Raw genomic sequence first — 25,044 nt, forward strand, 5'->3', positions numbered from 1 at the left:
TTACTGACAAATATGTCATTTAGACAAGTAATAGGACTTTGAAGCAGAAATATCTATGGGCTATTGCACTTTTCTCCCCACTTTTTTTTTTGTTAGGTAAAAGTGGTGCGAGTCATCAAAAATTGCAGGTTTGTCATTCAGCTGAAAACGAAAGGCATGGGGAGCTCTTTCTAAAATTCCTACTTACAATCACCCTGACCCAGTCTGTTCTCATGAGAAGGTGTAGTTATTGCACGTCAAGCCATTTGACATGTTACTACAACATGTTTTGCATTTAAGCTACATATTTCTAGGAAATGACGTCCTGCCCAGTGCTTTTGCCCTAACCCTAAGCATTTCATGGTTCGCACAGTAATGTTGAAGGTGATAGGAAAAGACCCTGCACCATACTGTCTGCTAACTCTAAACATTTGACATATTGTTTGAACAGCATAAAATGACACTCCAGAAGTTTGAAATGCATAAAAAAGATGCAAAAACTGCCGAAAGCAACGTGCTATTTATACCCATGAGAATACGTTGGATGTGCAAATAATGACAACGGACAAAACTACACATCTGTGCTACAAAACATTTAGCCTTCCATTAAATATAGCAACGAAACATTTTAGAAAGCACAATAACTACAAAAAAATTAATTAAAAAATCATTCTAGAAAATGTACACTAAAAAAAGCAACATTTCACAAAGCAATTAGAAAACACTGCAAGATAGAAAACACGACAACCTTTCTGGATGCATTACATTTGATGAAAGACAAAAATAAAACAGAAAACAAAGCAACCTTTAAGGAAAAGCAACAACAAAGAAATAGTATAGAGAAGAGAAAATGTATTACAAAATACATAGATAAATACATTTACTATCTAAAATGTTCTTATTCGCTTTTTTTTTTCATCAGGATAATGAATTAGTTGGCAACACTATCAGACATGACCAGAAGTAGCCTGCAAGTTTCACAAATTAAAATAGTGACATATCAGACAAAAATTGTACACTCACTTACACACACACTGAAGCACAGATCTCACATAAGGCTCTCATTATCATCTTATACCACACAGTGCATATCTACAGAAAATGTGAGAGTAATATGAAAGCAGTGCCAGTCTATTAGTAAAATATTGCAAGAACTGTCCACCCACACAAAGCTCTCATGTGCCCCAATGTGCTATTTATTTCAGGGATATCTACACAATTTGTGTATGACTCCTGCACACTGAGAAAAAATGCTCCCAGGCGCAGATTGTATGTTGTAGCCTTGGGTTGCAGCTCATAATGTGCCTACCTGTATGTTCAGTGAGTATGCACCGAATGTTGGATTTAACTGAAGTCGCTGAGGATCAGACTCGCTCGATCTTCTGGGGCATCAATCTCTGTCTTTCTGCCTGTCTTGGCTGTTAACCACCCCTGGGCTGCACCAATGATCTCTGTAATTGTCTCCCACTCTTCAAAGGGAGCTAAGAGTTGGTTTGATCCGAGCTGTTTACTTTTACAACCCCTATAGCCCTGCTCTCTAAAGAAGAGAGCCATCAACTACTTCAGGCATGAGCTAGCATATTACAGCACCATTACTGTGTGCCTGTGCATGTGAGTGTCTGTGAAAGAGAGTTTGGTGAAGATCCAGCTTTTTGTAACTTGTGGGCTCGGGGTGGGTTAGCAGATTCTTGATGTTATATAAGGGCAGGGAATTGTAATCTGCATATTCCCTGTTAGCTGTCCACTGCTACAGGTAAGGGACTTAGTGATGAATACCCTGTATTATACTGTAGGAGCTGTTGTTTTAGGAATACTTCCCTTATGTTAAACACCAAAAATGTTGGGTTAATATCACAACCAAGGTGATGCAACAAACAGGAAGTAGAGTTTAGCAATATGTTTTTTGGCTGATAAGTAAATATCCCCACATCCCTGACACCTCTGTGTGCATCGAGTTTACATTGCTGCATTTGTGGGCCTCATGTTGAACTGCAGAGTCAGAGGAGGGGGAAGTTCTTAACCACAGTCTCCATCAGCTCTAGCTGATAGCAGCTTGCAGTGAGTAGCTAACAAAAACACTTGCAAATTGTATGCATCATCATCATATGGATCTGCCTCATCTGCTGGCATAAGACATAATGTCAAAGTGGCCGCAAGTTTGTTGTGCTTTAATTCAAATGCAATACTTACGTGTGAGCAGGGGCATTTGACTGAGATAGTACAGTCTTTGGACCTGCTACCAAGTCATGTTTACAGACTGAGTGGAGGAAGCCTTGCTTTTTATCACCTAGTCTGCAGTGGGATTTGCTATGAAAGTTTATGGATTCAAGCAGATAGTGTGGGGAAAGCCATTGGTAGTTTTCCTTCAGTGTACTAATAGCAGTCTGCAGCTTTTGCCTGCGAGACAAATATACGTAAACACTGAAATCTGATCTTCTATTTAATGATGCTTAAGCACATCTTTATCATTCACTAAGCCCTGTGTAGTACCTCCCTTGGTGCTTCTGTCAGAAAACCTGGGTCTCCTTACAGTTGGCAGAGCACCAAAAAGTCTGAACCTGATGAAGTACACAAGAGCAGGAAAATAAGAAAGACTAATAGAGAGGTAGGAAGAGATTTTTGTGAGGGGGCAAGCATTGACAAGCTGAAGAATGTGCATGTGTGGGTATGAATGTTGAGCCTGCTTTGCAATTTCATTACTTCGTCAGTGACAGGAGTCGCAGATTCTCAAGACACTTGTAGTATACCTTTTCGTGGGATACCACAGTTGGGCAACATTTCTCATACATGACCTTGTATTTCTCACTTAGTAACTGCTGTAGACGAAATTATTAGAGGAGTTTTCCTTGGAGTAAAAAGGGGTCTTTCAGTTGCCAGCTGTCAGTGAGTATTTACATTTCATATTGAAAAAAATAGGCCTCAGTTGGTACTTAATGGAAGCCTCACTTTCAGAGGATTCTTTATCACAAAACTTCCACTTTCAGCTTATTTTCAAGAAAAATGACAATAAGTTTAAGTTTTGTTTCACTACTTGAAGTCACAGAGTTTGGAAGATGTGTGAATATGGTAAATTCTATTTTGTTACCTTACAAGAATTTTGATATGATCATCAAAATGAAAAGTAAATTTCCCAGTTCCTAGTTTGTTGAAGTTTATTATTCACTTCACAAAAATAGCTCACAACTGATTGTGTGCAAACTGCTGATTTCATTCAATAGAACCTCTTTAGCCCTCAAAAATGTGGGAATAAGAAGATGGTAAAAGGATTTTGTTTGGCTAATTGCTTATATTTCATCATAGCAAGCTGTTGTTCTCAAACAGCTGGCTAATTAAACCGCCACTGCTTTTAGTACTGGTATAACTATACCATTGAGGTTCCTTTTCAGCATCACTATGATATGAAGCTATCGATCAAGTTCTTAATTATAATGCATGGGCACGTTTGCTTTTTTTTTTTTTTTCGCTGGTCCTTGTACTCTACTTCACTTATAGCCTTTGAATGGATTTTTTCTTTAGTCCATGTTGTCATGGTAATTTGCTTTTGTCTGACTCCGCAGTCAGATAAAAATTATCACTGAATTATGAGAGCACACAAGTGAAGTCATGAAAAGCTATGCCAATTAAGAGCCCACTTCCACAATTTTACACTAAATGATCTTACTACAGCTGAGAAAGATTAAAGTTTTTATTTTTATTTATTTTTTATTTTTTATGAAAGCCAGATCCAGAAGGCACTTGCCTCCTCTTTTTCAGTTTAATGTTTACACAACAAGACAGACTTGATATACAGTCGATGCATTTGGTTCCTTTGATTACGTCCAAAAGTTATTCATGAAAGTAAGAAATAGCATAAACAATTTATACGGCATGTAACGGTAAAAAAAAAGGCCTAAGAGAAGACATCAAAGTATTTTCTATCTTAAGCACAAATCAGTATTGTTAGATTCAGCTCAGTCCATCGCTCACTTCTTGGAGAATGCAAGTACACGCACACACACACACACACCCACACACACAGTGCCTTAGGAGCAACATGAGTAGCATAAAAGATGTGCACAGAGGCTGCGTTTTTTTTTTTTTTTTTTCCAAAAACAGGTGCGACTGGGACCATAGAAAATCATGCAGTAACTGATTAAGTCAACCATACCAACATACACCATAACCTCAAAAGTTGTGGGCAGTACTCGTCTTGGCTTAAATTCAAAAGTACACTGATTGTGATATTATCCTTTTTTCATGACTCATAGCTGTGTGGGTGTGATTTTTTTTCTTTTTACATGTGAAACACAGTCTTTTTAAAAAATCTTTGTTTAAAAAATTTAAGCATTAAATTATTTCTATTGAACTGTAATGGCTATCAGACTCAACAACTGTGAGAGTACAAACGTATCAGCCATAACGTTAAGTCACCTGCCTAAAAGTATGTAATCTCACTTTATGTGCCCCACCAAAAGACTTCAGACCCCTCAGGTCATGGACACTAGCCCTCTGGGGTGTCCAGTGGTGTCTCGTAAAAATATGTTGGCAGTGGATCCATTTTGTCCTCTGGAAAGTGGAGGGAAGCCTTCGTGGATTGGGCTTATTCCTGCGCATCTCATGAATTTTCAAGCAGATTGGGAACTGCAGAGTTTGGAGGCTGGAACAATGCCTCAGGCTCTTTAAAGTGTTCCTTGAGCTGGTTTTGAGCAATTTTATTGGTGTGTTGAGTTTGTACGGGAGAGTGAGGCTGCTGCTGTTGTGTGTGTGTGTGTGTGCGAGCTTGTCTGTAATGATCAAGGTTATTCACCAATAAGACGTCTTAGTGTTGTTGCAGTTGTATCAGTTTATATGATCTTTATAAGCTTTTTGCAGTGCAATGAAGACAAAGATGAGGAAAGCAAAGTCTCCTTTTTTCTCTTCAATATATCAAAACAAGGGACTGAGGTCAAGGTAGACAAACATGAAAAGAAGTCAAGGACAACTCATTTGGATAACAGTTAAGAATGAGAGAGTCAGCTCACTTAGCTAAGACACAAACCTATGCTTTAGTCTGTGGTCATTCAAGTTCAGGGTGATCGGTTGTCTGAGATCCCTTGTTGCTTCAGCTACACAGACCTTTACACAGACTACCACATCCACTGCCTACAGATTCATGTAAGGTCAATGAAAGATATGAGTTGAACATATGGTTGCGTTAAGCTATTAAGCTATGAATGCTGCTTAGATGATGCTAAAAGGGGAAAGTGGTAATAAAGGAATGTGGTTTGCAGGCTTTACATTTGACAGCCAGAAGCTTTGCACGCTCTCACCACAGTAGGTGGTTTGTGCTCTCATGATGAATTCTAAAACCAATCCCTACTAGTTTCAATGTGCTTTTCAGGACCTCACATTTTTAATGTTTGGAGATATGTCAAACATTTCAGACTTCAAAGTTCTGCATTAAATATGCCTCATTGCAGTGTGCTTGATTCATATTTTGAAGGAGCTTTGATCAAGGATTCTTCATGCATGCAGTACATCTCTATTCCTGCGAGCCTGAAACTTATTCCTATTGTAAGCTGAAAGTTAGGGTGAGGCAGCAGAATAGAAAAGCCACAAAACATATTAGTAATCACTGACAAAAAATGGGCAGTAACTAACTGAAAATGTGTGAATGTATTTGGCAGAAGCACTAGAGGACATAAATACTGTTACATAGTCAGAGTAATTTGTTAGCCGACTGGGAATTCATCTCAGATAATCTTTTGGCAGGTATGCGCTTGTGCATCAGTTTATGACCCAGGTCATCAATCCTCATACTTATAAAGGCAGAACTGACCTCATATTGAGAAAAGGTAACATATAGGCATCATGACCTCCTGTAATCAGTGTATTTGTTGCAAACTATGTGCTTCCAAATGTTAAGTGCCCTGGTGGGTATGCGCATGCATGTAGGCTCAAGTGATTGCATTTGTGTCTCATTGTGTTTGGTTGTGTACCTGCTCAGGGTGATAAGGGCCAGTGTAAAGCAGGTCCTTTGTTTTAGAAAATAAGTCATTCCCTGTGGCAGCAGGGGTAAATTAAACCCTGCTTAATCCAAGGTTCGAATACAGATTGTTAAAACCTAAGCTTGGTGTAAGTAGCATTGTTTGTTATTTATCTCTGTGTCTGAAAATGCCTTGTTGGGTATTCTTCATTTTCCTGTCTGTCAGTAGTAGCTGAATGTGTCAGTGAATATCTGATACTAAATTTATAGATGTGTGAATCACTCACAAAGCCTCCTGTGTGATCCTTCAGTATGTTATTTTGTGTTCTGAAGTATTTATCTGTATGCAAACACAGACACCTACACACTTACTCTGCATCGTGTGGTTGGAATTCGTGTTAACTCAAGTGGCCATAGCAAGTGTTTCTATTTCCTGTCAGTTGTCTGAGTCACTGGCTGCAGCCAAGTTGTGACACACAAGTCTATCTTTGAATTCTTTTATATCCCACTCCCCTTTTCTTTGTTGCTATATCAGTTCTTTACCCATTAATTGTCTGTCTTCCTTCCTCTCTGCTTCTTCCTCTTCTGTGTTGTTCTTCCCCTCCGCCTCGGCTGCTTGTATTTGTCGGCTCCCTCCCTCCTCACTTGTGACTCCCTCCTCCTCCTCCTCTCTTTCTTACTGGTCTTGCTTACCGTCACGCCAGCCACAGCAGCAACAGCAGCAGCAGTGCCAGCAGCTCACTCTAGCCACTTCTCAGTCACAGCGTAGGCTGCAGTGTGTATGTTTGTGTGCTTGTGCGTGTCTGTCTGTGTTTTATGTGTCTGAGTATTTACAATGCCTGAATCAGTCAGTGCGCCTGCTGCTCTTTAAAGAGCGAACAAGACACATGTATGGAGTTACTCTAATCGAGGACTGCGGGAAGATATATGAGAGGACCGAACTGGAGCTCATTAGGAGGAAGAAGGAAGACATATCATCACTTTTTCCTCTTTCGGTGTTTTTCTGTCAGACCTTCCTCAACTCTGTAGATCCTCACTCACGGACTTACTCGATTGGATTCTGAGACAAAACTGTAAGTGGACTTTCATGTGTGTGTGTCAGAGATATAGAAAGATCTACTGTCTATGTTTTGTGTGACTAATGCCACACTTTCTCATTTTGTGCTCAATATTGCTATAATTTGTGCATTGAGTGCATTGTCATGATATCTCTGACTTAATTAAGCCGTTTAGTAGAGCCATATTTAAAGTGAGGGAGAACTGCAATCATGTAGACACGACTGGCCTCTGTGGTATAGATCTGTTAATATCATTGATGTTAATAATACCCAGAATGCATATTATTGAGGGAGTGCTGAATGTCAATGTTGGTGCAGCATGTCAATGAATGTTCTCTTCTTCACATATTCTCAGTAGTTTGTGAGTGTGAGACAGAGAGCAAATGATTGTGTGTGTCTGTGCGTGTGTCACTCTGCCACCCTAAGCATGGAGAAAATCAATAGATCTACAGCTCAAATTGGACCGTTTACTGCTGCCAAGTGATGAGCAGACACCGTGGCCTTCAAGGGTCCACAGACGAGTGCTCGGGATTGCCTGCAGATGTGCAGTCTGTCGTTTTTTGAATGTTATTGATGTTTTCCATGTGTTTTGAGAGCTTTTTTGTGTCAGGTTGTGGAAACCATTGCTCAAAACTGTCTGAAAACTACAGGAAAGGAGTTTCTTGAAAGTTTCTTTCGAGCTCTCAACCTGCAGGACCAATAAAAGCAGTCTTGGGAATGAGTGAGAGCAGGCGGAAAGACGGAAAAAAAGGAAGAGGAGAGCCAGAGCATATAAGATAGGAACAGAGGGAGACCATCATAATCAATCCCCCATGATCCTGGAAGAGCATCATTTGTCTTCTTTTCTCACTCTACTCCTCCTCTTGCCCCCATCTTTCTCTCATTTTATGTGGTATTGCTACTTTGATCTTGCGTAAGAAGATAGTCTCCAGAGCTTCATTACTTTTAAAGCCTTCAACGTGAGGGGCCATAAAAAGATGCTAAGCAATGGATTTCTGAGACCATTTACCAGACGTTCCGTACTAGCTTGCGAGTAATGGCTACATGGGGATATAATGCTCCTCCATGGTGTGTAATGGCCTTTTGTGCCTTGTGCTTTGGGTTATCAGGGCAAACTGGTATTGGCTGTCATACGTCAGCACTGAAGAATCAGACGTTGTGCATATTAAGTGGTGCCTGTTGGGGATCCTGAGTCTGTTTAATTCATGAGGACATTTCACTCTGCTGCAAGAACCTGTAACTGATGCTTAGCTTTGTGTGTTTTAGTCAATTTGAGCCATTTTATTGATGTTTAACTTATGTCTCATATTATGTAACAGTATTCATCTTCTTTTTCTTAGCATTGACCTTATGTTATGTCCCTTTTTTTCCGCTCTCTCTCTCTTTTTTTTTTTTTTTACAATCGTGCTTGCCTCCGTTTGCTTTCTTGTGAATGGAGCATGGTGGATCAGAGCAAGAAAATGCATCTGGGGCAACATTTTACTGCCAGCATTAGGGGATTTGTATGGGGTAGCAAGAAAATGCCGAGGAGGAAATGATTTAGAGAAAGGGCAGCGGACAGGATGCCCTTTTGAAAATCTGATACAGGAGACTGCAGAGAGACCAAAAAAGGGGAGGGAGAGAAAAGGCAGTGCAGCATTAGGAGGAGTGAGAAAGTCATATGTAAAAGTGTGCAGAATAGTTGAATAGGTTAAGAAAAGGGTAAAAACAAACAAAAATAAGTCAAGTAAATAAGTTAATCCAACTCTTTTTTTCCATCTCAGAGGCAGGCTTCTGTGTGAGAGCAAGAGATTGTTGCTGTGATTGTGTTGATGTTTTTTTCACTAAAACTTGACTTCAATCTTTTTTGATTAGTTATAAGTTAAATTTGATAAAGGCATTAGCTGTGAACAATATTTCAACATAGTCTAGCCTGTGATGACATCGAATCCCTCAAAGCTAAAATGTCTGTCATTACTGACTTTTAGCAGGAAACGTCTCAGTCATGTGACCATTGTTTTTTACACAAGAGGGTATTGCTGAGTTGTTTGGTTTCCCCTTTTTTTAAAATATGTCCTGAGAAGGCTTTTTGCTCTGAATTGGTGCTATATAAATGGAATCAACATGAACTGAATTAAATCTGTGGGCTTTGCTGGGGGGGGGGGGGGGTCATGCTCACTTGACCACAGTAACCTTATGACCCAAACTCTTTCTCAGGGTTTTAATGTCCTTTCTGATGTTTTTCACACCACATCCATATGTCAACCTGATGTCATGACAGATCATGAAATCGCTGCCTTGGTCCATGGTGCAAAACATTTCCATTTCACAATAAAGGCTCAGAAATGTTATTGTTACTATGTTTCCTTACTCTGTTCCGAATGATGAGCTTGCCAAAGTTCTACGTCTTCCGACATTTTCCTATTGATGGCATCCACTTTCCACATCTTGTTAGTGTTTACTTGGCAACAAATACTTGAGATGATGATGATGGAAGGGCCTAATTACAGACCTTTGTGATGTTAAGTGATAAGTGTGTGATAACTGGTTCAAGACTTGTCCTATGCAATGTTTTCAGCAGTTAGTGTACGTCACTACTTCACTCCTTTTTGTTAATCCATAGCTTCCTACCCAGGAATGATTCGGCCTCAATGTTACAAAATTCCACATGTTGAAGCTTACAACTTTTCATATTCTTCTTTCACGATTCCCATTACGTAACGTTAATGCTGCCCTATAACCTGCCTTGGTTATGTGTTACCATCTTACAATTTACAACCATGAATACTGGACAGGTGGGCAGGTTCATCAGTTGCAACAGATGCCTTTTGTTACATGTTTTTCAACTAATTGTTGAAGCGAGGCGTGTTAAGATGCCTTTTTTATGCTGTGAGCAATTCAGGCAAGCTTTTAAGTAATTTCAAGATGTTTTAGTCAGACAGAAGCTTTATTGAAAAAAATCATAAATATTAACTGTAGCCCCAGTTGTCAAAGAAGCCAGATGTGTTAATAAAGTCTTTAAACAATAAAGTGTTTGTTGTATAAAATGTATCGAGCTTATTTGACCGTTGCATCCCATTATCACTGGCTCTTGTAATTTGAATTCTCTTCTCTGTAAGATGAAGCATGCAAGCTTTGTATGTTCGCTTACGGTACCTGAAACTAATTTATAGTCATTAGAAAAACAAACACAATTATGTTTTCATCCTCGGAAGCAAAGTGGAGCTTTTGACAGCAGTGTAGAATATCGAAGAGGGGTAAAGCAGAAAGTGGCTCATTTTGTATTGTCATTTTACCGTTCAATGAACCATCAGCAACAATGTCACAAAAGCCACGAATGAAGACACTTCATTTTGGCAGATAAAAGGAGTTAGAAATTGTACCGTCGGATGTTAGCCTTGTGAACACGCTGAAGATACTCTAATTACAATCTTCTCCCCAGTAGGATGAAATACATGCACTCACCTTTCCACATGAAGTTAATTACCTCACATTGTGTTACAGTGTTGTTTGCAGCAGTCTGTGTCCTTGGCACGGCGGTAGCCTTTCCCTGCTGTAGCACAAGTTAGCATGTTGATGGGGTTTCTTGCAGGTGCAGGAGATGTCTGTATGTGTGTGAGTATATTTGCATGTATTAAGGCATGCCCATGAGGGAGTGAGGACATGCATTTTTTTCCCACAAATGTGGATCATCTCTCTGCGTTATTGATGGGATGGTCCCTCATTTCTTTCTCCATGACCCAGTTCTCGTGCGCTGACACCCCTTGTTCATATCATGCCTCCAGCAAATACATGTTGTCAGAGCTCAAAGAAAGGGGAGACAGAATTACAATAGACAGAAAAACATAGCAAAGGAGAGTGAATAGTATGTTTCCGTGCTCTCTGTCAACACAATCAGTCCTTTTTTATTATAATGATCGGACTGATTTCTGACCCATGGCTGAACTGTTCCTAACAATTCTATAATACAGCCAAAAAGAAAGCTGTTGCCTCTTTTTATTGTCATTTAACTGTTTATTTGCCAATGAAAAACGTCATTTGACCAGCTTCTTTCTTCTTGGTTCTGTCTCTACAGAGCAGCTTCCTGGGTAGTGCCACATTTTCAGTAGGGGATCTGTTGAGGGCTAAAGATGAACGACTGACTTTGAGTCTGAGGTAAGTTAAGTGTTTCTTTGTCATTCTCATGGTTCTCTGTGCGTCTTGCGGCTAAACAGAATTTAGACCTCAGACTTCAAAGATCAAGAACAGACAGATCAACATGGATATGACGCTGAGTTGGGAAAATAAATCTATCCACAGATGTTGCAACAACAGGAATGGTGCAGTAGCACCAGAGTTGTTTGTTTCAGGGATGTAGAGTTAGCATGTGGGAATACAGTACTCTGATGTGCACTCTATTTTTTTGTTGAAAATTGGTGAGGGAATAAGTGGGTTTTTTTCTGAAAGGATTTTAAACAGAAGGGCTGAAAATAAAATCCCCATGTTGTTTCTGAGAGATGGGCCAATACAAGGACACATTTTTATCTTTTATGTACATTTCATTATAATTTGCTTAACATATGTAGCCCAAGTTGTCCACCATAGAAGATTATTCACATAACTGTTTAATTTGAATAATCAACCAATAGATGTATGAAATAATTTAGGGAGTTCATGTACTTTGCACAGCCACTAGGCATGTATAATGCAAATGTGTTTCATGGTGATGTCATCGAATAAAAAAAAGAACGACCTGGACTGCGAGCGAGCTGTTTAAGCAGAACGGAAGCATTTTCTTTGAGTGACAATTACTCTCTGTCGTGGGCTTTAGGCTTTTGACTTTGCAGATCTATCACATTAAAAGCTTTAGGACACACTGACGGAAAGAGAAGAACTAAAAAAAGCATGATGTGACCACTGACACCACTTAAACAGTTTTAGAAAGTGCCATCTGTTGTTGGGCAGAGATAAAGGTGGAGACAGATGAGTATGTTCTCAGCTCCTTATTCACAGAATGAAGAAAAGATGCAGAGTCGTACCCAATCCAAAGTCATGGCAGAACTTTGACTATGTTCAGTTTTTGGGAATTATAGATCAGTTTTTAGAGGATTATTCATTCTTGGATTGGAACTTTTACAGCTTTACATCATTTCAAGGTACAGCATGTTTCATTCTGTCTTGATTTTTCATGGAGCTTAGATGAATTTATCTGTGTGGGCCTTAATGTAACTTTTTTTTGGTCTGCCCCAAATTCTTTAGCGCTTGCCTTTCATTCACACACGCTGTTTGCTGCAATCTACCATGCAAAGCACTGGCCTGACCACCAGGATCAATTTGAGGTTTGGGAAGAAATAAAAGTAGGGATTAAACAGCTAGCGTCTCAAATAGTCACTGTGCACAGTATGAATTCTGATTTTGTCTCCAGATTTCTACCTTTAAAAAAATCTGTCACTGTTCAGAGAATATTTCTGACTGAACCAGAGAATCATTCACAGGCCATTTGATGATATGCTGCATTCTTGAAACAAACATAGCTCCGTAACTGGTGAAATGATCAAATATGGTGGTCTTGAGTGATGAACCATACTACCTTTGCTGAGAAAAGTGAAATACAGAACGATTAACTTTGGGACTTTGGATAAGATCCTTTACATTGGGATTAATTAGACAAAGGCATTGATTTTCTGTATGCTACTGTGTGTGGCAGTCAAACTGATCCACATTTCAGCTTTGTTTCTTTGTTCCATGGAGGCACCATTTTAAAATCTGTTGAAACAGAACAAAATTTCCACAATACTTTCTCTCTTCCTGTACATACATTGCATGGCATGCGATTTCTCAGACAGAATATTTTATCTCCAACTGCAAACTGTTAAGAAAAACTATGTCTGTCTTGGATTGAAGTCATAGTTATGTCTGAAAATATTACAGCCCCTTTGGCAATATTTTCTTTGGCAAAACTTTCTCTGTTTCCCTCTTTTTCTGCTTTCTTTTGTTAGGCTTTTCATTTCCTGTAGGTGATCCCAAGTCATTGGGTATAATTGTATGTAGCCCAATTGACTGTCTGAGCTGCAGTGAAAAAAGAGATTGCAGCCTCCTTCCTCTGTGTATTTGCACATTACAGTGCAGATTTTGTTCATGCTATTCTGCCCCCCTGTAGTCACACTCCACTGTGGTACAATATTGCCATTTAGTTTTGTTGTTCTATTCTTGAATAGAGCATGAAGTCTCATGGTACTTACAGCTTTGCTGCAATTTCTCTTTTTAAGTGTAAAGGTTTTCTTGAATCAACAATTGTATTAAGAGATGGCTCAATCTATTCTACGTGTCTTTATCAATGTTATAATGACTTTCTCAACCTGTCCATATGAAACTCTGCATGCCTGATTATTTAGCGAAGTACCAGGGTTCCAAACAGAGGTCTTAATAGTTAACAGATGTTTGCACTCAAATCATTTTGAATTTGTCAAATACACATACTTTAATGTGGTGGTCTCCTTGCCTGTGGTGTTTTGTATTCATCTATGGACTTATGGAGGCAGCTGTTGCACAGGAGGATAATATGCCAAATAATTAAAGGGTAGGTGGTTTGATGATTCAAGGCCTCTGTAGTCTTTATGTCAGTGTCCTTGGGAAAGATGTTCAAAATGTTTATCAAAGAGGAATGTGAACAATGTGTGTGTAAAATTAAATAAGGGATTGTCAAGGTGTAAGGGTGAAAGTAGCTTTGCTCTCAAAGCACTTTGAGTTGTCAACAAGACTAAAAAGGCTCGGTATAAATGCAATTAATTCCCCATTTGATGTAAGCTGCAAGGTATTGGAGATGTTAGCCTTAGAGTCTGCCTTCTTTCAGGTACAGTGAAACTAGCTGTCAAATGAAACAAATATACATTTAAAAAACTTAACAGCAATTATTCTGTCCAGAAATAATGTTCTAATTACTCAAAAAAAATCCATATTAGGACTAATTTAGTGCAGACAGTATTTTCTTTCTTTGATACAAGTTGTACATGTATCACTGCCCAGAGAAAAGTGTGAGTATAAATATGAAATCCATCACACTTATCCTCTAACATCTGTCCAGAGCTACTGATCTTTCATTCAAAACCGTTTTTTCTAAAATAAATGTAATTGCACAGTAGAAAAATTATACCAACAATAAAACAGTTATTTAGAGATTAGTTATTTCCTAAATGGATATTTAGCTGTTCGGTTATACAGACCATTTCTAATTTATTTTTGATAATTAGTGTAGTCTTAGTGATCATTCATGCTTATAGGAGCAGTCAATAAAGTCCCTACATTATCGTAGATGCATTATTAAACTACATTCCCTGCTACAAAAACACTCAGCTTTAAATTATGTTAACTGGAACTTTTGGCAAGAGCAACACTAACTGCCTGCTCTGGGTACAGTATGGATCCAAGTTACCAGTTGCTTTAGTTTCTACTTTGCAGACATCTTCATCTGTGTATAGAGATTGTACGGTCAGCTGATATTTTAGTTTTTTTTTAGTAAAGGCTCAAATACTTTTGTGGCACTTTGAGCACCAAAAGCAGAGTGATATCAAGTTCAGTTATATTCGGAAGGAAACAGAGATCTCTACGGCCAATACCTCCAAAAGATGAAGTAGTAGCACAACAGGCAGTTTGAGGCATCGGTTATTATAGCTCGTCTGTGTGTTGTTGGAGTCTGATTGTGTTACACTGACAGTGAAGCATGTATAACACATACAGACACACCAAGAGAGACTTCTGAATTTGATATGCTGTTTGTTTGTTGGTTCATCCAGTTAGAAGGCATTTTAATGATGAGCAGCTTTACATGAGTTTGTACTGTATGATTCATTCTTGGCTGTTTGACCTGTGGAAGAGTCTATGACTCACAGTACACATTAGTTCTGCTGGCCAAGCAGCGCAGATGCTGTAGCAGTGGCATGTGCAGGAAGGCAATTCATTTGGTAGAAACAGATGCTTCATTTTAATATAGTGTTCTAATCCCCACTCAGCCAGTTGTTGCAGAAAGTCAGTTAATTTGAGTGGGGGGGATATGGAATTGCTTCATCTCCATGAGGCAAGGATTGATTCTGTTCAGTGAATCTCCAAACCAATATGACATTGACTAACTTTTCCTCATGAGCTCTTGATTTACTTTGCTGCTAAGGAAATTAATATTTGAACAACGCCTTAGTGTTTAAGTGATTTTCCTTTTAACTTTGCGTCCTAAGTGTAGTTTACCCTGCTAGAGGGCTGTCCGGCTAAAAGCTCATTCCATATTCCCACAGATTTGTTGCGTTTCTGCTGCTCTTTCATTCCTCATACTCACTTTCATGTGAGGCTGGTTAGGATGTTTGTCACGGATTGTTTTTGTTTCCTGAGAGACACGACCAGTTTGATTTGGGTCACTTATTTGAAGGTTCCTGACAGTGTCGTGATGAATGAGTGGGACTCTTGGATGAAGATCTGTCTTTTCTGTAGGCACCAGAGGCCATTGAAATGATAATGAGGAAATCTTACCTTCCTCCAGCTCCCACTCAACCAAAAAGCACACAGAGGTGCTCCAGACACAAACAAATGCATCACAGGCACACATCTGTATAAAACATGGAGGCGAATGCCACCACTAAAATGTTAGATGAGGAATTAAAAATCTTTTTTTTAAGTTTAAAACACTTGGATTGATTATAGAGCCAATATCTGATGTAAAGCGGCCTAGTGATACTGGCACAGCAGTCAAATCCAGCTCAAGTTTTGTGATCAACCACAAAAAGGGTTCAATGTGTTTGAATGAAAAACACTTCTTTTTCAAGGCTGCAGTAAAGGTGGTAATAGATCGACAGAATGAAAGTATCTGCCTGCTTATTGAGATTACAACTCTGAATAGAGTATAAATGTTTTGAAATGTATTCCAAATTAAGGTTTTCAAAATCCTGTCAGATTTGTAAATGGGGTTTTCGGGAGAAGTCAAGCAGCCCTGTCTCACAAGAAAATGTGCAGAAGCTTTTTTTCAAATGCCCATAACATAGTCCATAGTTGTAGATTATCTAATATCAGTATATTCCTGAGGTGTTGCTCTCTGTGTGGCAATGTTTATGTAACAAAATAGCAACTGTGAACTATGAATAGTAAAATGTGCAACCGATAAGCCTGTAGATTTTTGTAAATGTCTTATCATGAATTTGGTAGTATGCTCCCTGTAGACCAAACCATGCACATTAATTCTAACCATTTTGAGTTGAGAGCAGAAAAGAGTCAAAAAGAAAGAAATCATAAGTATGAGGGGAAAGTAGGAAAGTGCAATGAGTGTGCAGTCCTAAACCAGCAACCTTGTACAGCGGTCCATGGACTAAGAATTTTAATGATGTCTGAGTTTAATAAACATAGTTTTGTTTGGCTTTCTTTTTTTATTTAACTCCAACAATTTCTTAATCTTCTCTGCTCCTTTTCAACAAAGGTTTCAAGTGCAGACTTCTCTCTTTAGAGTCCATTTCTATCTTGTACTCTCACTTATTTCTCTTTAGCAGTCGCTCAAAATGTCTTTTTAAACAGCTGAAACATAGTTTTACTTTGAAGAACACGGAGGTCCCTTGTCAACCACTGCCTTGGTCAGTCAGTATTTGTCAGCATTATTTGCAATCGCGGTGCTCAAGTCCATTACTTCAGATCCAAAGGCAATAAACCAAGATAGACCAGAGAATCCCATGGTCTGTGAGGTCAAATTAAATTTTTTGTCAGAGATGTCTGGTAGCAGTGAAGCTAGTATAGAGGAGTCCTGCAGGACAGGGTGATCATGTCTTAGTGATTTAATGTCTTCACTCACAGCATTAATTAATTTATTTTTTTCTATATCAATTTAGATCTAGCTATAGTTACTGTATTTTCCCCATAGACCTCCTACCTCTTGAAGTCCCAGCTCTGGCACTTAACTACTCCAAATAAAACACAATACCTCCTGACATCCTCCATCAAGAGACAGTGATACCTGCATAGGTTTGGTCTGAGGAAAGAGTGATGCTGCATGTGCACCTTAATCCTGGTAAAGAGAAACTTACTCTGATTACTCTTTTGTTTTAATTTAAGTGCTGATTAGCTAACTAATAGAAGCGTATTGAACCAAGTAAGAGATCTGTTTTGGAGATAGAATATTTTTGTCCAAAACTCACAGCTTAGAAAAAGATAAAACACCTTCTATGATGTAAACAGGATTGCATAGAGAATTAGTATGTAAAATAATGTCAAAATAAAAAAATGCATGTAAAACCTTACAATTTCAAAATGAAAAAAAAAGTCCAATATTGTGTTATACATATACTTGAGTTGTTTTTCTGTTTTGACACTGCTGACTCCCAAGAGAAATACATGGCTTTGTAATAAAATCCCTGCTGTTGTTGGACACTCACTCTTCAAGAGAGGTGAGAGTGGAGCTGACCATCGATGACTGAAAGTTGCTCAAATGTTCCGAAGAGATCAGAGTAACTACAAATCTTTGATGCTGTCATGTTTTCGTATCATTTGTGACTGATAAATTCATGATTTTACAAAACATGAACAGAGGCTTTTACCTCAGTACTATGTGATTTTTTTTTAGTTAAGCCCCTTTCACACCTGCACTGCCTTCCATTAATCTGGTGGCACATGAACATGTCAGTGTCCTACATGAATTATCCTCCTGGTGCTTATCCGTAACATTTTGCAAAGGCAGTCTGACTGGATTTCACCTTGTAACATATATGCATAATTTTCAACATGATAGTAAGTGTGAACTGCTGCAGTCACTTTAATGGAGAGACGCAGAGACTGTTACTAATACTGACAGGTTAACGTTCAGAGGACTCCACCATGTCATGTTATTAAAGAAATAACAGCACTGCCCACATTTCAAATTATTGAAATGCAGTCTTATGGCTAGGCTTATGAGGAGTTATCTCAGTGCTGCTTTTGCCCCAAGGCCTGCAAAGATGTTGTGGTAAATCCCCTCAGCTGCTTGTTATACAGACTTGGATCCCGTTGTGACATTGCTCACACACAGGTACCATAGTTAATGGCCATTATATTTGGACTCAGTGTAGCAATTCAACCAGTGATTTTGAATAGTGAGCTGTTTACACTCAGTTCATTCATGAATGGTCACTGTTATTGGATTTTTTGTTTTGTTTTTATTTCTAGCTCAGTTGAGAAATCCATTGGTTTGCAATTTTTGTTTTCCATCAGCCAGCTCTGTTAGTTTGATTTGTTTTGTTTCTCTTTCCAGTTTGGGCTCATAGAGCATCCATCCATCCATCCATTTTCTATACCCGCTTAATCCAACTCGCAGGTCGCAGGTGGGGGCTGGAGCCTATTCCAGCTGTGACGGGTCAAGAGGCGGGGTACACCCTGGACAGGTTGCTAGTCCATCACAGGGCTACACGAGACAAACAACTATCCATGCTCACATTCACCAATTAACCTGACGTGCATGTTCTCGAACGGTGTGAGGAAGACAGAGTATCTGGAACGAACCCATGTATACACGGGGAGAACATGCAAACAGCCAGCAACCAGGGACCCTCATGCTGCAAGGGAACGGTGCTAACCGCTACACCACCGTGCAGCCTGCATGCACGCTCTAAATCTGGAATGGTTTATAGGGGGACACTGCAGGTCTCTCCTTATTGCATGTTGTTTTTACACATAAAGAGAAAGACTGTTTTTTATCAAAGAAGAAGCTAAAACTCTTTCACCTCATCACAGCAGTGTGTAGTTTTGATCGATTCTGACATGAAAAATGTGCACACCCCATATGAAGAAACATAAACTTATTTGTATCAAGAGAAAATATAATATAAGCTTGTGTTAGGCAAACCAATGACAGTTTTCAGTTTTTTCCAGCTTTCATTTTGCAATTTTATCCCCGTTGTGTCCTTTGCACTGATCCCTTTTCCATCTCACACTCACACTGTAGTTCCCCTTTTGCACTTCTTGTTATCTCTAAAACTTTATGTGCTCAGTAGGAGAAGCACTCTTTGACCCAGTTCTACAGCTCAGTGTGAGATTTGATTTTGATATGAATTTGTATGCTTGTGTTAGTGTGTGTGCCTGTCTGTATGTGTGTGTGTGTGTGTGTGTGTGTGTGTGTGTATCAGAGATTTACCATGGCAAGACTTCATTATCACAGACCAGTGCTTCTGCTGCCTGGTTGCTTGGCTTATTCATCCATTCCCACTGGATTGAGCCTTTTCCTTACCCTACCCACCAACAGTTTAGCCCCCTATCATGATAATATCATTTTTACCATCCCAGAGTTCTTAGTATCCCCCTGCTCCAATTCTTATACTTATCCAGAGACAGCAAACTCTCCCCCTTACACAATATCCCCTGTGACGGATTTTATCTGAGCATGACCTAAAAGACTAAAGATCAACTATCTGATCCAGTTAAACTGGAGAAAAATTGTGGATGCAGCCGTGTCCACTGGTGTAGTTAAGTGCGTGGGACTTTATCATGCTGTGGGGACACTAATCTCCTCACACAGTCAGACTCTTCTCCTGTGATAAAATTACGTAAAGACATGTCCTTGTTGTAAAATGAACACTCACTCTTATGAATGAAGTTCTTGGTCATTTATGTGAAAGTATTAACAAATCACCAGCTAATTACATTAATGTGTGGGATGATTCCTTTTTCTTCTCTTGTGTAACAGCCACGTTTGTGCCATCATTTTCACTTTGTAGCAAAGTGATTCTCAGTTTTAACCATAAGAATTTTTAGTCTGAAAAAAAGTAAATGAATTGAGGGGGATATTTATTAACCATAAAAATGTCCTTATTTATAGCTGCTTAGTTTTATCACTGAAACAATGAATAGAGCAACACATGTAGGGAAGAACTTAGAAGAGTCTAAAAGACACTTAAGGCCATGATGTGAACATATGGCTAAGGGGAAATGTTTTATCTGTAGTCTGCACATGGAGAGGACTGTTGGAAGCAGGATTTTGTGTGTGTGTCTGTGTGTGTGGAATCAACCAATACAATGCATTTAATGCAAGTGAAATGAGTTTACTCATATCACATGCACACAAGTGCACAGGAGGCACGCTTTACATGAGTATATGTGCAAAGTTGCCACACATACATAATATACTGCATAACATTATGAATACGTACAACCACATACACCACATGTTAAATAGGGAGAGTAGACTCAAAGTTGGGCTAAAATAAATGCATGTATGTTGTCAGCATGTAAAACTTGTTTTTTTCTTCACTGGTCTTCTGCAAAAGCTGCGAGGCACTACGCCTCGTAGCTAGAATATCAAAACGTCTTTTCTGTGTCATCAAAATGCAATGCGAAGAGAAAAATTGTGAAAGATAAAAACTCCATTGCCTAGGTAACTTAATTATCTGCCAGGAGTCATTTCAATTCCAATAGAGCTGTTAATGTGACATTCATAATAAACAAGGTAATAGAGTTGCAGTAAGATCTATAAGTCCAGGTCAACCATTCATCAGTTTTTTCCTATGGTTCATCTCTTTCCACAAAGCTGGCCAAGCAAATGGGAAACAAGATGTTGTGTTAAGAGTTTTGATAAATTCATCTCCATGTCGTGCTGAGGCATGCCAGAGGCACAGCTTATTCCAAGTTGTTGACTAAGAGATGAGAGGATGATAATGAGCTGTTGTTTCACAGGTTTGTGGATTTGTACATCATTTTTGCCCTGAGATTACGTTGTGGTTTTCCATCATTCAAGCACCGTGCTTGGGGCAGTGAACAGAGAATCTATGCATTCTCTCCTTTTGTTCCTTCTTCAATGTGTATCAAGGATAGGTCATGCATGATACCTTGTGTGCTGTGCTGTTTAGTATTACCCTCAGTATGGCAATTCATTATACATTTAAGGGCATTCATGGCTCTGAATAATTAAATATTTGGTTTCTTGGCCTGTAATAGGGGCATTGCATTGAGTTGCTCCTAACTAAGCTAACATACAGGTGCCACATTGTTACAAAAGTCCACATTGCAGACTGACATAGCAAACCAGAAATGCATTACTCCCTTCAGATGATGTTGTTTGACACAAAAGCTGTCACAGACTACAACTGGCGGGCACGCTGAAAATCTGGCTAGTTGTACTCCGGTCTATGTACTGTTCTTTTCACATCATCATGGTGGCAGTGAACATTTTAAATGGCATGGCGACTGCTAATCAAAAAGAAAAATAAATTCAACATCAAAGCATCGTTTCCTAAATGAAAATGCTGTCCGAATAGCCAAAAGTCCTGCTGGGAACTGGGGAGGTAATGAGTTCCTCCTTCATTTGCTCCATCTTGTCCTCTTCTCTAAAACTGCTTGATGGTTAAATCTGATAGGACAAAGACAAACTAAACTTGAATGTATGCCTTACCCGAATGCGTTACCGCACTAAACCCCGTTTTTGGACTGGACTTTTACAATTTACAGATAATGGAAGCTGCCTGCAGCTTGGACAGGTATTTTCTGCTAAGTGCTTTCTTTAAAAAAGGGGGCTTAATATGATGCAAGATGTTGCAACAAAAATGTTCAGGTGGCAACAGTGTCACCCAACAAGCCCTGACTCGTCACGTGATTTTGTACTGATTCAGTGCGTCTTTGCATTACGGCTGCGTGCTGCTGTACAGGGTAAGATGACTTTAACAATATTGGCTGGTTTGAGAAAACAAAACAAATATGTGGATGGGTCGCCTGATGTACCCCAGTGACCCACCCTGTTATGTATATCATTTGAGAAACACTGATAACTCCATAATAAAGAAACAAACAAATTTGTAGCTTTTCTGCCCATCTCTTTTATGTGCACAAAAGCAAAAAGGCAGCTGTTATTATTGCTGTATATACTCATACTTGTGCTTGCTTTAACTGACATTGTTATACTGCTCCATGTTAAACTGCGGTTATATATTACAGGGAGACATTAATGCTTTGCAGAAGCAGAATCCAGTGTTTTTTACTACCCTGGGAAGGGGCCTACATGTAGAATCCTACCTGCTTTGTCCACCTATGACCAAGGTCAGACCAGCTCTTAAATCCCTTTCATTTACTGGGAATTCGAAAAGAGCTCAATGGTGCCTGCCATGACCTGTTCTGCAATGCTAAGACTTATAGCAGAGTTGTGGCTAACCTTTCTTATCGTGTTTTATCAAAGTGACTTGAAATCGCTTGGGGAGAGTTAACCTCAGACTCACCTTGTCATTATCATCTTAGTCTGCACACTGCACATATTTTGTGTCAATGTGTGACTGTAAATTTTACTTTTATAGCATTTTTAAACTTGAGTTTTGTGAGCTGTGCACTGGTAAATGTTCCGTGCAATTTGATTAGATGCTTTTAAGTATATCCACATATGCCTGGTGGGCCAGTGTCCATCGAGCTATCGGAAATAAAGAAGCTATGGCTGTAAAGTATGTTAAATCATACTTGGCATGGCACAATAGCCAAGAGGGAAATTATGTTTACATTTAAACTAGTTAAATCGCCATGAAATACGGTATTTGTATACTTGCATTTGAACATTTGCAGTTAGGTAGCAGTTTGTCCATGTCAGCAGGTGTAAGCATACTAATGCGGGATTGGATTTTGTAAAATACTGTACTGCTGTATATATAATACAATATATTACAATATAATACAATATCATACAAATGCTGACAGGGATATGGGAGCAGACTAAGTACAGCCAAGACAGCTTTCTTGGTACAGGTTGGATCAGGTAGAGTAGACCACTTTCACAACAGGCTTGATAAAAATATAAAAAAATTAAACAAAATCCAAAGGCGTTTTTTTCTCCAGTGACCTTAGAGGTTTAATCTGTTGACATATGAGCTCAACAGTTTTCAGATATTTCTTGACCTGCTTTAAGCAAATTTCCTTTGTCGGCTCACAACTTTGTTTGTTTGTTTTTTTTTAGCTTAATGAGGCAGTGTGTTGATAAAAATGATTACGTGAAGCAGCCAGTACACCTGAACAACTTCAAATGTGACATTGGATTGGGGTTGCTCAGTCACACAGAAACACATATATTTTCATAACTACAGATTTTTCTATGCGTTTGAGCCATTTGTCCTGTTGTAACTTTCATGTGCTCTTTAATTTCCCCTAGAGTTGTGGGATGTACCCCCACTGTCGTAAAAACAAACTTCTTAGGTTTTGTTAAGCAACTTTATTTGATTACCAGTTTCTTTTTTTCCCCAACAACTTTATTTGTACTTGCGACGATGTCTTCTTTTCTTTTTTTTTACTTTGTTAATTATGGCAGAAGTGTGTTGCTACCTTCTCACTGGTGTGTTATGTGTTAATGTAAAGCAAAAAGGTGTCATGCCAGGCTGGAAACAAAAGTTGAACTGCAGTATTTCAGCCGCCGGATGCTCCAGAACAGTTTCAGCCCTGGAGATGTGCATAACAACGGTTGGTGTACTTTAAAACATAGTTGTAAGGTTCACAAACTTCACTAGTGTTGATTTTAACATCAGAAAGTGTGTTCCCCATTGTTTTCATGGTAAAATATATATATATAGTAATATTTTGAGCTTTAGACAGTTGTAGAGTGAAGACTTGAATGGCTCAATCATTATCAACATTTTAGAGCTGACACTCTTCTCAGGTACTAAGTATCATTACATTGTTTGACTAAAATTACATATTTAAATCACTCTTAAAGCTAAAATGGAGCCAGTGAAGGAAGCATGAAATCTTCAGGGTGCTGGTGTTGATTACCACTTCAGTAACATACAATAGTTTCAAAGGCATAACATTGGTAAAGACTGTAGTAGAAAAATACAAAGACATGCCACTGTGCTTCTGTACTCTTTGACATGCTTCACAAATGCACTCAGCTCCTATGATGCCTGTCTTGATTTATTTCTATGCTTAGAGAGAGCTAATATATTACTCTACCTCTGAATGTTTTGTATCCATCTAGTTGTTCGCTCCCTCACTCATTCCCAGTGGTCATTCTTTGTGTGTTTGCCTGCATGATGGAAAATTTGCTCTGCATTTGCCCACCTAAGACACAGTGCTGAGACAAAGCCAACGACACCCCTGAATTCCCTTTACAGCAACACTCATTGGAGCACAGATATCCTATCAATTGCTGCCTGCCCATGTCAAAAAGCCACTGCAATCACCACTATCAGGTTAGTTCTCACAGTCCATGTGCTATCCTGTTCCTCACATGCACACTTTTTTTCCCCTACTCTAACACACACAGTATACGCACAACATTGTTTGCATTTAAATCCTATTTAAGCCCTTAATTAAACCTGTATAAAAGCATATAGAAAGGTTTGTTATTGCTTTCTCCCCTGGTATACTCCTCTTGCAGATTTCCAGGTCAGAGTTGTGTAATGATGTACCAAGAAACTATCCAATGCCGCAGAAAACAAGGGATTTGTCTCCTAGCTGTAGAGTACAGGGCTTTCATGTCTTAAAATGTATCACCAAGGTCATCAGCACTAAATAAGTTTATCACATGTATTACTTGAGCTATTTAGCAGTGTGAAAGGTACTATTTGGTATTTGACACAAGAGTGTTTTAACACGCTGTTGTCCAATCACTTAGGGGTGAAGAGGAATAGGAAGAACAAAAAGATGGCAAGGAAGGGGTTAAATGCATGATGTCAGGAATTGGTCTAAATTAGACATGAGGTGAAATTTAAACTGGATAAAGCTACATCATTCATCAGTTTTTAGCAGCACATTACAAATATTTAGTGAGTAAGCAGAGTACATTAGAGTTTGCAGGTTTAGACATGCAATGTTTTTAGACTCTTAAAGGAGCACCACATATTTTACATATAAACACATATGCTTTTGAAGGCTTCTACGTCTTGGGAATACCACTCCAAGTGTAGAGCTGAGTAACATCAGATAAATTGCCTCTGCTGATCTCACTAGACTCAGCAAAAGTTAAAACTGAAGACATAACTTGCTCTTAATCTCCGACTGAGAACAATGTAGTAGCTTAACTTAACCACATCCCTGTCAAAAATGTCAGTGATCAAGTTACTTTGCAGGTAATATAGAAACCATGGATCAAGCGCATAAAACGCCATAGTTTCATGACTAAAGATATGTTTACGTACAAAGGCTTTGTTG

The 25,044-nt window shown here is 38.9% G+C and overlaps 1 protein-coding gene across 4 annotated transcripts in view; it reads left to right on the forward strand.

Moving 5' to 3' along the window:
• The window catches only part of inpp4b (inositol polyphosphate-4-phosphatase type II B), a 147,588-nt gene that overhangs the window by 45,376 nt on the left and 77,168 nt on the right, over positions 1–25,044 (forward strand). For 3 of the 4 annotated variants that reach the window (XM_072384910.1, XM_072384911.1, XM_072384912.1), the window contains one exon: positions 11,036–11,115. In XM_072384910.1, the coding sequence (XP_072241011.1) occupies positions 11,036–11,115 (80 nt within the window). Of the gene's footprint in view, positions 1–6,639; positions 6,997–11,035; positions 11,116–25,044 lie in introns of those variants that run through there. The other variant, XM_072384913.1, reaches the window with a different exon arrangement.

This window comes from Leuresthes tenuis, unplaced genomic scaffold (genome assembly GCF_036924035.1).
Source record: "Leuresthes tenuis unplaced genomic scaffold, fLeuTen1.0.hap1 SCAF_4, whole genome shotgun sequence".
Taxonomy (NCBI): domain Eukaryota; kingdom Metazoa; phylum Chordata; class Actinopteri; order Atheriniformes; family Atherinopsidae; genus Leuresthes; species Leuresthes tenuis.